This window comes from Lacerta agilis, chromosome 1 (genome assembly GCF_009819535.1).
Source record: "Lacerta agilis isolate rLacAgi1 chromosome 1, rLacAgi1.pri, whole genome shotgun sequence".
Lineage (NCBI taxonomy): Eukaryota > Metazoa > Chordata > Lepidosauria > Squamata > Lacertidae > Lacerta > Lacerta agilis.
Genome location: NC_046312.1, coordinates 125,449,146 through 125,460,854, shown reverse-complemented (window position 1 = coordinate 125,460,854; position 11,709 = coordinate 125,449,146). Strand labels below are relative to the sequence as shown.

Below are 11,709 nucleotides of genomic sequence, written 5' to 3'. Positions count from 1 at the left end.
GAGCAACTTGTTTTCTTAATGGCTCGTGTGGAATTGTTGTGTGTGCAAGTGATATATATTTTGATCCACCAGCTGCAGCACCTTGTGATATATGTGTGTGCTACACATTTGTTTGCAATATGGTGCCGATAGCTTGTTTTGCGTTATTCCAGAGAAGCAGGATATATATACACATACACGCGTGCGTACACACACACACACACACACACCCACACCCTTCTGTGAGTCACTTAAAGCAGCCAACTGCTATCCCTCCCCATTAGAATCACGGGGGCATTTTTCAGACTGATGGGGATGCCATTCAGTTTCCTTTGCTCCTGTCCCCCCCAAAACCGGGCCAGGAGTTTTTGCTCCTTTCAGCAAAGCATGAAGCACCTATATAGTACTGCATCTATTTATTTTTTTTAACCAAAAGGAGGAAAAGTCTCCTATAGCTTTGGAAGCAGAAGCGTAGTTGAATACCCCACTGGCTAAGATTAACAGCTGAGAAGGGTCGTCTTTTGACCTGCCTTGTCCTACCGAATGGAGCCGCTGCAGTCAATGGGAGTTTTAGAAGGGTGTTTCGTGTTACATGGAAAACAACTGAGCACGAGCTTCAAAGGCCATAAATAATCCGGACAGGCTCTTTCCATTCAATTTGGATTTATCCCTAGCTCCTGAAATGCTGTCAGTTATCTCTGTGAATGGGAATGAAATGGCACCAGAGAAGGGGTTAGGAGGCAGGTGATTTATAAGGCAGGAGCTTATCTTCCAAAGCTCCCCTTAATTGTGATCAGGCTAGAGATAAAGCCACTGTCATCAACATTGGCTTCTTCCATCGAAGGATCCAACGTATCATAGGTTATATTTGTACAAAGTGCATTTTAAAATTTCTGCACTCCTTGAACACCTGCCTATCTTTGTCTGCCTTACATATGGTCTATTTTACAGAAATCTTTGAGGGGCAAGCACTTGTACTACACCCCAAAGGGGGAAAGGAAATGGGGTGGTTGTTCGAGAGCGGCCTTCTCAAGATCAATCTTGCTTCAGATCCAAAGTTGAAGCTTATCTCAGTTAAATGATTGCCTGCTCACACCTGAGACGAATGTCCACCTCCATGCTCTTCAAAAGAGTCCACAAGGCAAGGGATAAAGTAGAAGAATTTAATCACAGAGAATTCCCCCCACAGGCTGGGTTAGATGACCTGGATCATATTGTTCGGGAGCCACCAGGCACTCCAAGTGACCTAAAAATGTCATGCATTTGGGGTAACTTCCACTGTTGCAGGTGAAGCTGTAGACGCCCGCAAAATGGCTGGCACAGACTACAGGGCCACAGAAGGCAGAAAGCAACCTCTTTTTTCATAACGAACTGCACCCAGTGTTTCTCAGACTTGGGTGCCCAGGTGTTGTTGAACTACAGCTCCCACCACCCCTAGCTAGCAGGACCTGCGCTCAGGGATGAGGGGAATTGTAGCCCAACAGCAGTTGGGGTCCCAAGTTTGAGAAACAAGGAATAGCTTTGTCCGTCCTTCACCAAAGAGCCACAAACCAGGACAGAAGGAGGAAAGTAACATTTTAACATGATTGATCTGGTTTGGATGGCCAGTCACTACACACCAGTGATGAAAACAGGCCATTATTTCCTGTCTTCCCTGTGGTATCTTACCTCGGTTCAGATATGAAACAAGATATTCAACAGGAACTTAGGCTTAGCAAGGAGTAAACAATTCGACGTTCAACACTACTTAAGCCTGCAAATGTTAAGGAAGACATGACTGCACTTACCGGGAGGGATTTAGTGGCCCATTTAAAAGTGGACTGGACAAAATTTAAGGGTATTTTATAAAGATACATTTCCCAAAAATATCAGCCGTCTCGGCTTACTTATCCACAGCCACTTGAAATTCATCTGCTGGAAACAGATATTGGCCTTTTACATGGCTATAATATGTATTTGCCATTTTAGGAACAAGTAGCCTGAGAATAATTACAGGGGAAAAGTCACTCCTTGGTGACGTTTCCTTGTTAGAATTAATGGCAGAAACACAATTGTCCTCACTAAACTGTTTCCTGCTTGGTCCTGCCTACAGAGTAAATGACCTAGAGAAGGCGATGAGACGAACAACCTTGGATCCCAACCCTGCTATTTGTTACTCAGGGACTTTGAATCTGAGGCTCTTAGGTTTGGGTTTTGTTCCTTTTTATATTAAACAAACAAACAAACAAAAAATCAATTACTTATATGGATATTAATACTTGGGGGAAACAATGTTAGAAGCCAGTGGGTTCAATACGACACCGTAGAACCTTCCATGGGCAACGGAGAAGCTGGTCCTTTCAAACGCAGCAACACAAATTTGTGTGGTGTGACAGATTCACTAAGCGCAAAGTCTCTAGAGGCCACCGGGTATAATGAAGCCATTTCAGAAAGGGTAAATGATAAATGGCTGTGCCTGGTAGATGACCCCTCTGTGCAATATATAATAATTATGAGACGACCTGTGTAATGAATCCTGTTAATTTGCTGCATACCAAAAGGAAACCAACAGCTCCTTCTGCGGCCAGGCCCCCAAGGTCTTTCCCTTGAAAGGAAAAGGGCTATGGAATAAATAGCCTTGAAAGGCATCCAAAGGAAAGGATGGTTTTTTTTAAAGGGGGGGGGAATTAAAAAAACGATGCTGGAGCTGCTCAGAATTCCTAGCTCGTCAAAGTTTCAGAGGCAACTAAAAATAAACAGACCCTCCACGTCCCCCGCAGTCAATAACCTGCAAACAGGACCATGTCCCCCAGAAATGCAAGCTAGAGGAACACCAGGGACCACCTGGTGTGTTTTTGTCTTCTTTGTTAAAATGACCACCTGATAATCCACCATTTTAAAACAGAAGGAGCCTCCCTTGCTACCGGCCCACCAAGCCCCGGGTGCTGCAGCCCTGGAGAATTTCTGCCAGGCAACAGGGGCCCTGGTGTCCTTCAAGAGACCATGACCTCCCTTCCTGGGGTGGGATCTGAAGAAGAATAGCTTTCACAGGAGACACTTTGAAGTCAAAAGCCAATGCAAGGATAGCTGGGGTGCTGTGCTTGCCTGGCCAGCAACTGTTTGCATGGGAGGGACAGACTCCCGCTATTACTTCTGCAAAATTGGGTCCTGCCACCCTCCCTACAAACTTTTCATCTCTGAATTGGCAACTGTCGAGAGCAAATAAGATTCTCCAAAGTGCCTCCATGTGACAAAGTGAAAAACTGAAGAGGGAAACAGAAAAAAATGAGTATCTGAAGGGGCAATTAAAAAAATATTACCAGGATGAGAGCAAAACAGCATTTCCCTATGATAACAGAGAGAAATGTCAGGTCACACCGTGAGCCCATCTCCACTCTTAAAACAATTCTCCAATCAGAGGTCATAAGAGAAGAAGGGTCTGCCATACTGGGGGGCACACACAGTGGCACCCATAGAATACTCTTTCTGAAACAATGTCCAAAATAGTTCCCTGCAATGTGGGCATCTAGCATGCGCTTGTGTAATTAGTTGCAAACAGCCCTGAGTGGCACTTTTAAGGTGTGCTTAGAAGAAATTCTGCTTACTCTTCACCTGCCGCCACCTTCTACGTTTGAGGAAGCGTTAAAACACACACTCCGATACACTGGTGGTACCCAAAAGTCACTGTACCGCTTTTTGCGAGCTCGCAGTTATGTTCACGAACGTGTCCTGGGTGCAAACTGGACAGGCTCAAACGACATCTCTCCCCTGGGGTAGGCAGGATCAGTGGTAACGGCTGCAAGGAGAGATATCGACAGGAGTCCGGCTTTAGGCTATACAGCCGCAGTCATGGGGTCCTTCTGCCTAGGATCTTGATGCCTGTATTGGTACTGATCCGGACCAGCTCGGCGATGAGCGAGTCTGCCCATTTCATGATAAGGCAGCCCCCTGTGGCCTTGAGGCGGGGAGGGCGGCACATCTTGGCGGAGGGGTCCTTTGTGCTGGCCTACTGGTTGTTGTGGGAGACCACACTGAAGATACCATAAATCTGTTGCCCTTGGGCCATCTTGTGGGTGAGCATAGCTCCCTTTGGAGGGATGTACTGGCGGGTGGCCGGCTTGATAGTAAGGAAGATCTCTGTCTTTATACATCACCCGTTGCCCTGCTACATACTCCATGGGTTCTATGGGTCCATGCCTGGGAGGGAAAGAAAAGAAGAGAGCTGTCAATAGAAAGCCCCACGTCGCTTCCATTTGAAGTTCCCCGTTTGTTTGGGACAAGAAATGCTACCAAGCTCTAGCAACTGGCCAACGTGAGTCAAGACAGAATAAAGACTTCCTGGCTAGATTGGTAAAACACACGCCGGAAGCTGGCGCAAAGGTCCAGCGCACATCGCAGCTCCTTTAGAAAAAGGCACCACTGGAATCCTCCGGCTCACAATGCGAGCCCCTCACGATCCGCTTGCAATAAATGGGAAACAAAGAGCCCTTTCAGTGGTGTGTGTCGGACTGTGTCTTATCTAGCCTGAGGATAAACAGACGAGTTGGGCCTGCATCCTGGCGAGCCCCACAAGGCTCACGAACACCAATATTCACACCTCAAAGCTGTTTCGCCAATTTTCTTGTCTCAAACATGTCAGTCCATAAAAACTCTCCAAGCCTCGCAGTTGGAAAGCCGGGAACTCCCAAAAGAAAACAGTACGGATATGAGGATATCGTATCTGCATTTAGTGGGCTAGCTGCCAATACCGTTTCAGTGGAAAAGAGCACACTCAAACACACGTGGGCGTGAGTAGGAGGGCCTAAATCTGTTAACGTGCCGCCATCAATAAGGATTTGACAAGCTCTGGTGCATGTGAAAAGCAACATGTGTGACCATGTAATGTCATGGGGCCTGATTATGGAGTAATTTCTGTAAGTTTTCTCTGTCTTAATTCCAGGATTTACATTAATGAGGGGATTCTCCCTAATAAGGGTAAAGCCGGGATAAGTGTTACATGGAATAAATAACAGTTTTATGTAGATGTCAACCCAGAACCCACAAAAAAACAACAACTCTGTGTGGTTAGAGATTGTTCTCTTCAAGGCTAAAATATTCCTTCAGTTACAGAAAGAATGCTGACTGGCTCTGAAGAGAACTGTTGACGGCAACATTTTTTCAGATGCAAAAATAGATACCATGCTTTCTGGAATGTGTTGGTTTTTGCAGACCAAACATCGCCCTGCAATGCAGTGCTGAATATTTCCCCCACACAGACATATATGCTTTCTCTTTTGGACCTGCAGTGATTTGGGTTCTTTTTTTTAAATGTTTCATTAAAATAAAAAAAAGCAAATGCTGAATCTCTGCAATCACAGCCCTTCTCCTCTCCCCCATAACTCTGGTCCAGCTTCCCAGAAAAAGGTGGGCAACCTTGGAGCAAGCTAAGCTTATCTTCCACCTTAAGCAGTCTTGGCGCATGGAAACTCAGATATACGGATGCCAATTACAAGCAAACTGGAGGCCGCCTCCAGTAGGAAGGAGGAGAGGCAAGACTCTAGCCAGGGAGATATTTTTGGTCATTGTTTTTCAGGCCAATTGTTTTTCAGGCCAATCTTCTGAAATGCTGCTCAAGATATAACACACACAACCGGGAAGTAGAGCTCAGACAGCGACAGATCCCGGACCAACCTTGCTCCTTGTGCATTCAGGGAAGATCATCAAAAAACAAAACAGAAAAAACCCAGAGGAACTCAAGATGTAGCATACGACCATTTAACATCATATTAGCATCAAGTTAGCATGAGAGCTGTTCGGCAGTGGAATTTGCTGCCAAGAAGTGTGGTGGAGTCTCCTTCTTTGGAGGTCTTTAAGCAGAGGCTTGACAGCCATCTGTCAGGAATGCTTTGATGGTGTTTCCTGCTTGGCAGGGGGTTGGACTGGATGGCCCTTGTCGTCTCTTCCAACTCTATGATTCTAAGTAAAATTGGTAAAGGTAAAGGGACCCCTGACGATTAGGTCCAGTCGTGTCCGACTCTGGGGTTGCGGCGCTCATCTCGCATTACTGGCTGAGGGAGCCAGCGTACAGCTTCCGGGTCATGTGGACAGCCTGACAAAGCCGCTTCTGGCGAACCAGAGCAGCGCACGGAAACGCCGTTTACCTTCCCGCCGGAGCGGTACCTATTTATCTACTTGCACTTTGACGTGCTTTCGAACTGCTAGGTGGGCAGGAGCTGGGACCGAGCAACGGGAGCTCACTCCCTCGCGGGGTTTCGAACCGCCAACCTTCTGATCAGCAAGCCCTAGGCTATGTGGTTTAACCCACAATGCCACCTGCGCTGGTAAGAGTGAGCAATAAAGATTTACACAACGGCAACCTAAATCCACAAAAGGGAAGGAAAAGCCAGCAGATTCAAGAGGTGTGGGGAATTTAAAAAGTTTTCACCTGGAAAGAATCTAAGAAGAGTCCTGCTTGATCAGACCATTGTCAACCTCATGTGAAACTTTTTTCTTTTTTTCATTGTTGTGCCATACAACCTGAGCCCTTGTGGTGAAGAGTCTCACTCCCTCAGCCTTCACTCTTCTGAAAATTCATTCCCACCCCAATTTCAATTCCTGCAGATAACACTTATGTTTTCTAATAGGAGAGCAGCAGGAAATACCAGCCCAGGAAGCAAGAAACCACAGCATATCACCACCAGGATATATATGCACCCAGAAGCAGTCATTTGCTGTGGACACACACGGCAATTTCAGATACTGATAAAATGTTCTGAGAGTACCTGTGTAAACAGAAAGAAAAGAAGGAAGTGTGGAATGTTGCTGATTCAGCTCCAGCTCATTTTAACTTGGTTGCGCGAGGCATACACTTAACTGAGAAAGGACAGTTGTGCTTCCAGTTTGTGAAGTAAGACATACAAGAAAATTAAGAGCTCATATACAGGTGAAACTCGAAAAATTAGAATATCGTGGAAAAGTCCATTTATGTAAGCAATTGTTTTCATTAGCTACTGGAGTTTAATGTATGAGATAGATTCATGACATGCAGAGTGAGATATGTCAAACCTTTGCTTGTTATAATTGTGATGATTATGGCGTGCAGCTGATGAAAACCCCAAATTCACAATCTCAGAAAATTAGAATATTAAATGAAATCATCAAAACAAGGATTGCAAATAGAACAATAGTGGACCACTGAAAAGTAGAAGCATGCATATGTACTCAGTACTTGGTTTGGGCCCCTTTTGTATCAATTACTGCCGCAGTGCGGCGTGGCATGGATGCTATCAGGCTGTGGCATTGCTGAGGTGTTATGGAAGACCAGGATGCTTCAATAGTGGCCTTCAGCTCTTCTGGATTGCTCGGTCCCATATCTCTCATCTTTCTCTTGGCAATGCCCCATAGATTCTCTATGGGGTTCAGGTCAGGCGAGTTTGCTGGCCAATCAAGCACAGTAATCCCATGGGCATTGAACCAGGTTTTGATGAAAACCCCAAAGTTGAAATTGTAAATTTGGGTTTCTCATCAGCTGTACGCCATAATCATCACAATTATAACAAATAAAGGCTTGACACATCTCACTTTGCATGTCATGAGTCTATCTCATATATTAGTTTCACCTTTTAAGCTGAATTACTGAAATAAATGAACCATTCCACGATATTCTAATTTTTCGAGTTTCACCTGTATATGAACAAGCACCACATGGCATCACTTGGGTACCACAAGTATTACACATCTCCTGTTCCTAGTCATTTGCTTCTATAAATGCTGCAGAGACTGCAGTGGGGAAACTGAGTCCCTTGCCCATCAGGAACAGTGCTTGGACTGATCCAGCGCTCAGTCATCTTCATTAGGCGCTGGCCATTGACATCTGAGTAGCACAGGTTTTACTGGTGAGGGGGGGGGGGAAACACATGACAGCAAGGCAGAAAACAAAACACTGCAGACTCGCGATCTGATGCAATTCAGCTTGTGGTACTGTCTACTTCCAACCTCACAGGCCTGCTGGTATCAAAGCACAGCGGGCAAAGCCTATGTACTGTTGCTGCTCTTTCTTTTGCAGTTCCAGCAGCAGACTACAGTTAGAAATAAGGCTGAATATCCACCCACCCACCCCTGCAAACTCCCGGCTCAGATTTAGTCATCACTAAAGCGACAGCTTTTACTTGACAGATCTGATTCTGGTCACCCGACAGAGCCAGAGATGCTGCAAATAAGAATGGATGAGCGTCGCTGTGCCTACGGAGGGCAAACTCTCAAAATAGTATCAATTGGTTGGAGCAGAGAACGGTCCACCTGGCATTCAGAATATCAGGGGAAAGCACATCATCCTATTATTTAACACCTCAGTGGTTTTATTCATAAACTGTCAAGGAGGAATGAGATTGGCTCCTTCGCCAGCGAAGCAAATGTGCTCTCTGGCCAAAACGAATCCTTCCTATTGTCTCTCAAGGAAGCCCGTAAGAGGGACTTTGCAAAGGAGCTCAGTCACCAAAGACTAAATCTAGAGCTCGGGTGATTACGATTACAGCCATGCCAGTCACTGACATTTTTCATAACCCCACAGAATGACAAAGGAACAAAGCTCAAGATAAGCAGGGCCGCCTCACTTATGAGGCAATATGAGGTGAGTGGCAGGATCCCCAGAGGCGGCAGCAGTAGCAGGGAAGCTGTGGCACACTCCTTGGGAGACTGCATCTGCTGCCTCCTCGGCAGCCACCCCACAAATACAGCCTCAACAGTAGCCTCTCGGTCCTGGTGAGGAGAAACCATTTTGTGGTTTGCCTCAGGTGCCAAAATGTATTGGGTCAGCCTTGATGATGAGACTGGTTCATGTTTGTGTGTGTGTGTGTGTGTGTGTGTGTGTGTGGAGGCACAAGCTCTCTGCTTAGCCTTTTCTCCTGTTACTCTACCAACCGCAAGCTCTGTTTGAAACTGTTCTGCCACATAATACTCAAAAAATTTCCCTGATGCAGAGCGTGTGGGAACTTTTGAGGCGTCGCTCATGACAGCTGTCAGTTGTCCACAACTCACTTCCGAAAAGCAGCATGCTCAACATCCAAGCCTCGTAGACCTTCATCTTCGTAGTGGACATTAGCATCGCATTCTCTTTTACCGTTTTGGAGAGGTGAGCCATTGCCGTAGCTGCCTTGCTAATGCTCTCGTCCAGCTCAGCATCGATGCGTGGAACCGAGAAGAGTGGAACCCAGTTACACAAACCACCCCAAGTGTGTGATCACCATTGTTGATGCACGGAATGCTGGGCATCGCCCTAAAGACCTGCAAAGGCAACTTGGATTTCTCCATTTTCCTCTTTGTATGCCCAATCAAGGCACATGGTATCACTGTCACCCCTCCAAGTCCACCAAGGATGATAGCATCATAGAATCATAGAGTTGGAAAGGGACCCCAGGGGCCATTAATTCAACCGCCTGCAATGCAGGAATCTCAGCCAAAGCATCCATGACAGATGGCCATCCAACCTCTGCTTAGAAACCTCCAAGGAAGGAGAGTCCACCACCTCTGTTCCACTGCCAAACAGTCAAGGACATACAGTCAAGGTCCGGAGCCAACACTACCTGATAACACCAAAATTAAGGCAGGCCTTGGTGACAAGGGCTTTGCCTTTTTAGCAACCTCAAACAGTCCCCGGCTCAGCTTTGCCGAACCTGCACCAACGTGACATGCCATACCATGGTTTGTGGTGATGCCACGCCAGGTCCTGTTCCTGAAATGGCCACAAAGACCCACTGCCACCAAAGCCCCATGAGCCCAGCAGCCGAACAGAAAAGGCGCATAAAACCGGTTTAGTAATAACGGCACACCCAGACGGTTTCCCAGCAGTGGTTGGTGCTCTGGGTCACCCATTTTTGTGGCCAAAAGTCTAAACTTCAGCAGCTGCTCAACTCTTGTCAGATAAATGCATAGAATGAATACCCTCCCTCTCCTGGGCTGGCCACTAGTTTCTCTGGAAGGGGAATGAATGTTGTGGGCTGACGGCAACAGATCCCTAGACTGGAGGGCACACATGGAAGAAGAGAAAATTGGGACTGCCTTCAAGGGTGCTTCCTGATGTGGATATAATATTGTGGGGTCATTCAACTACCACAAAGGGGTCATTGGCAACAGGGTATTAATTTTTTTTATCAAATGGGGGGCAAAGTATTTCCATCACATGTTGCTTCTTAAAAAGCAAAGACATCACCTTGCCGACAAAGGTCCGTATAGTTAAAGCTATGGTTTTCCCAGTAGTAATGTATGGAAGTGAGAGCTGGACCATAAAGAAGGCTGATCACCGAAGAATGGATGCTTTTGAATTATGGTGCTGGAGGAGACTCTTGAGAGTCCCGTGGACTGCAAGAAGATCAAACCTATCCATTCTTAAAGAAATCAGCCCTGAGAGCTCACTAGAAGGACAGATCCTGAAGTTGAGGCTCCAGTACTTTGGCCACCTCATGAGAAGAGAAGACTCCCTGGAGAAGACTCTGATGCTGGGAAAGATGGAGGGCACAAGGAGAAGGGGACGACAGAGGATGAGATGGTTGGACAGTGTTCTCGAAGCTACTAACATGAGTTTGGCCAAACTGCGAGAGGCAGTGAAGGATAGGCATGCCTGGCGTGCTCTGGTCCATGGGGTCACGAAGAGTCGGACACGACTGAACGACAACAACAACACAGAAGCGGTTTTGGTTTGGGGTTGGGAGGAGTCCTTTAGTGTTTTGGGTTGCAATCCTAAGGAGAAAATCCTAGTGAACTCTGCAAGATCTCACAGTAAATACACCTAAGATTGTGCTCTAATCCCTGACCCAGAACATCCTTAGGGTGGTCATATTTCAAAAAAAAAAAAAAAAAAAACCCAGGTCAGCCCAGAAGTTGTTGGGCTTTTAAAAGGACCCCCCCCCCCCCGGACGTCAATTCTGGCTTCAAAATTCTGGTGATGTCCGGATGTATGGCATCCCTAATCTAGATGCAGCAACCATCTCCAGATAAGAAAGTTAACTTCCCCTCTTTCTTTAACCCCCTAGAAAAACACTTATCAGGTAAAAAGTCAACATGAGCATTGACTGAACCTACCTGGATCTTTCCACCAAAATACAGTATATATTTAGCAGCAATAACTCCAGATATTAGACTGAGAATGAGCTTTGTGCCCTCATGTTCCCTCCTCCTTTTTCTACCAAGCCTTAAATCAATACTCAGGAGGTTTGTTAGACCATAGTTTCTCACATCTGAAATGGGAAGCTTTGGTTTAATCAGACTACAAAACCAGATCGACCCATTTGACAACAACACTAGTAAAAAGGTAAAGGTAAAGGACCCCTGACAGTTAAGTCCAGTCGCAGACGACTCTGGGGTTGCGGCACTCATCTCGCTTTACAGGCCGAGGGAGCCGGCGTTTGTCCACAAACAGTTTTTCCGGGTCACATGGCCAGCATGACTGAGCCACTTCTGGCGAAACCAGAGCAGCGCATGGAAACGCCGTTTACCTTCCCGCCGGAGCGGTACCTATTTATCTACTTGCGCTGGTGTGCTTTTGAACTGCTAGGTTGGCAGGAGCTGGGACCGAGCAATGAGAGCTCACCCCGTTGTGGGGATTTGAACCACTGACCTTCTGATTGGCAAAACCCAAGTGGCTCAGTGGTTTAGACCACAGTGCCACCCGCGTCCCTTACAACAGTAGTACTCAGTCTGATAAACCATGGTTTATACTGTATTATTGCATCTGATCTGGTCCCCCAGGTTAGCTGGACGACCTAGAGTATTGCACTA

The 11,709-nt window shown here is 46.4% G+C and overlaps 1 protein-coding gene across 1 annotated transcript in view; it reads right to left on the bottom strand.

Annotated features, from left to right (window-relative positions):
* Window positions 1-3,257: 3,257 nt before the first annotated feature.
* Window positions 3,258-11,709, bottom strand: part of PARD3B (par-3 family cell polarity regulator beta) — a 560,874-nt gene continuing 552,422 nt past the window's right edge. The window contains 1 exon segment of the mRNA XM_033152744.1: window positions 3,258-4,155. Coding sequence (XP_033008635.1) covers window positions 3,792-4,155 — 364 coding nt within the window. The 3' untranslated portion in view covers window positions 3,258-3,791.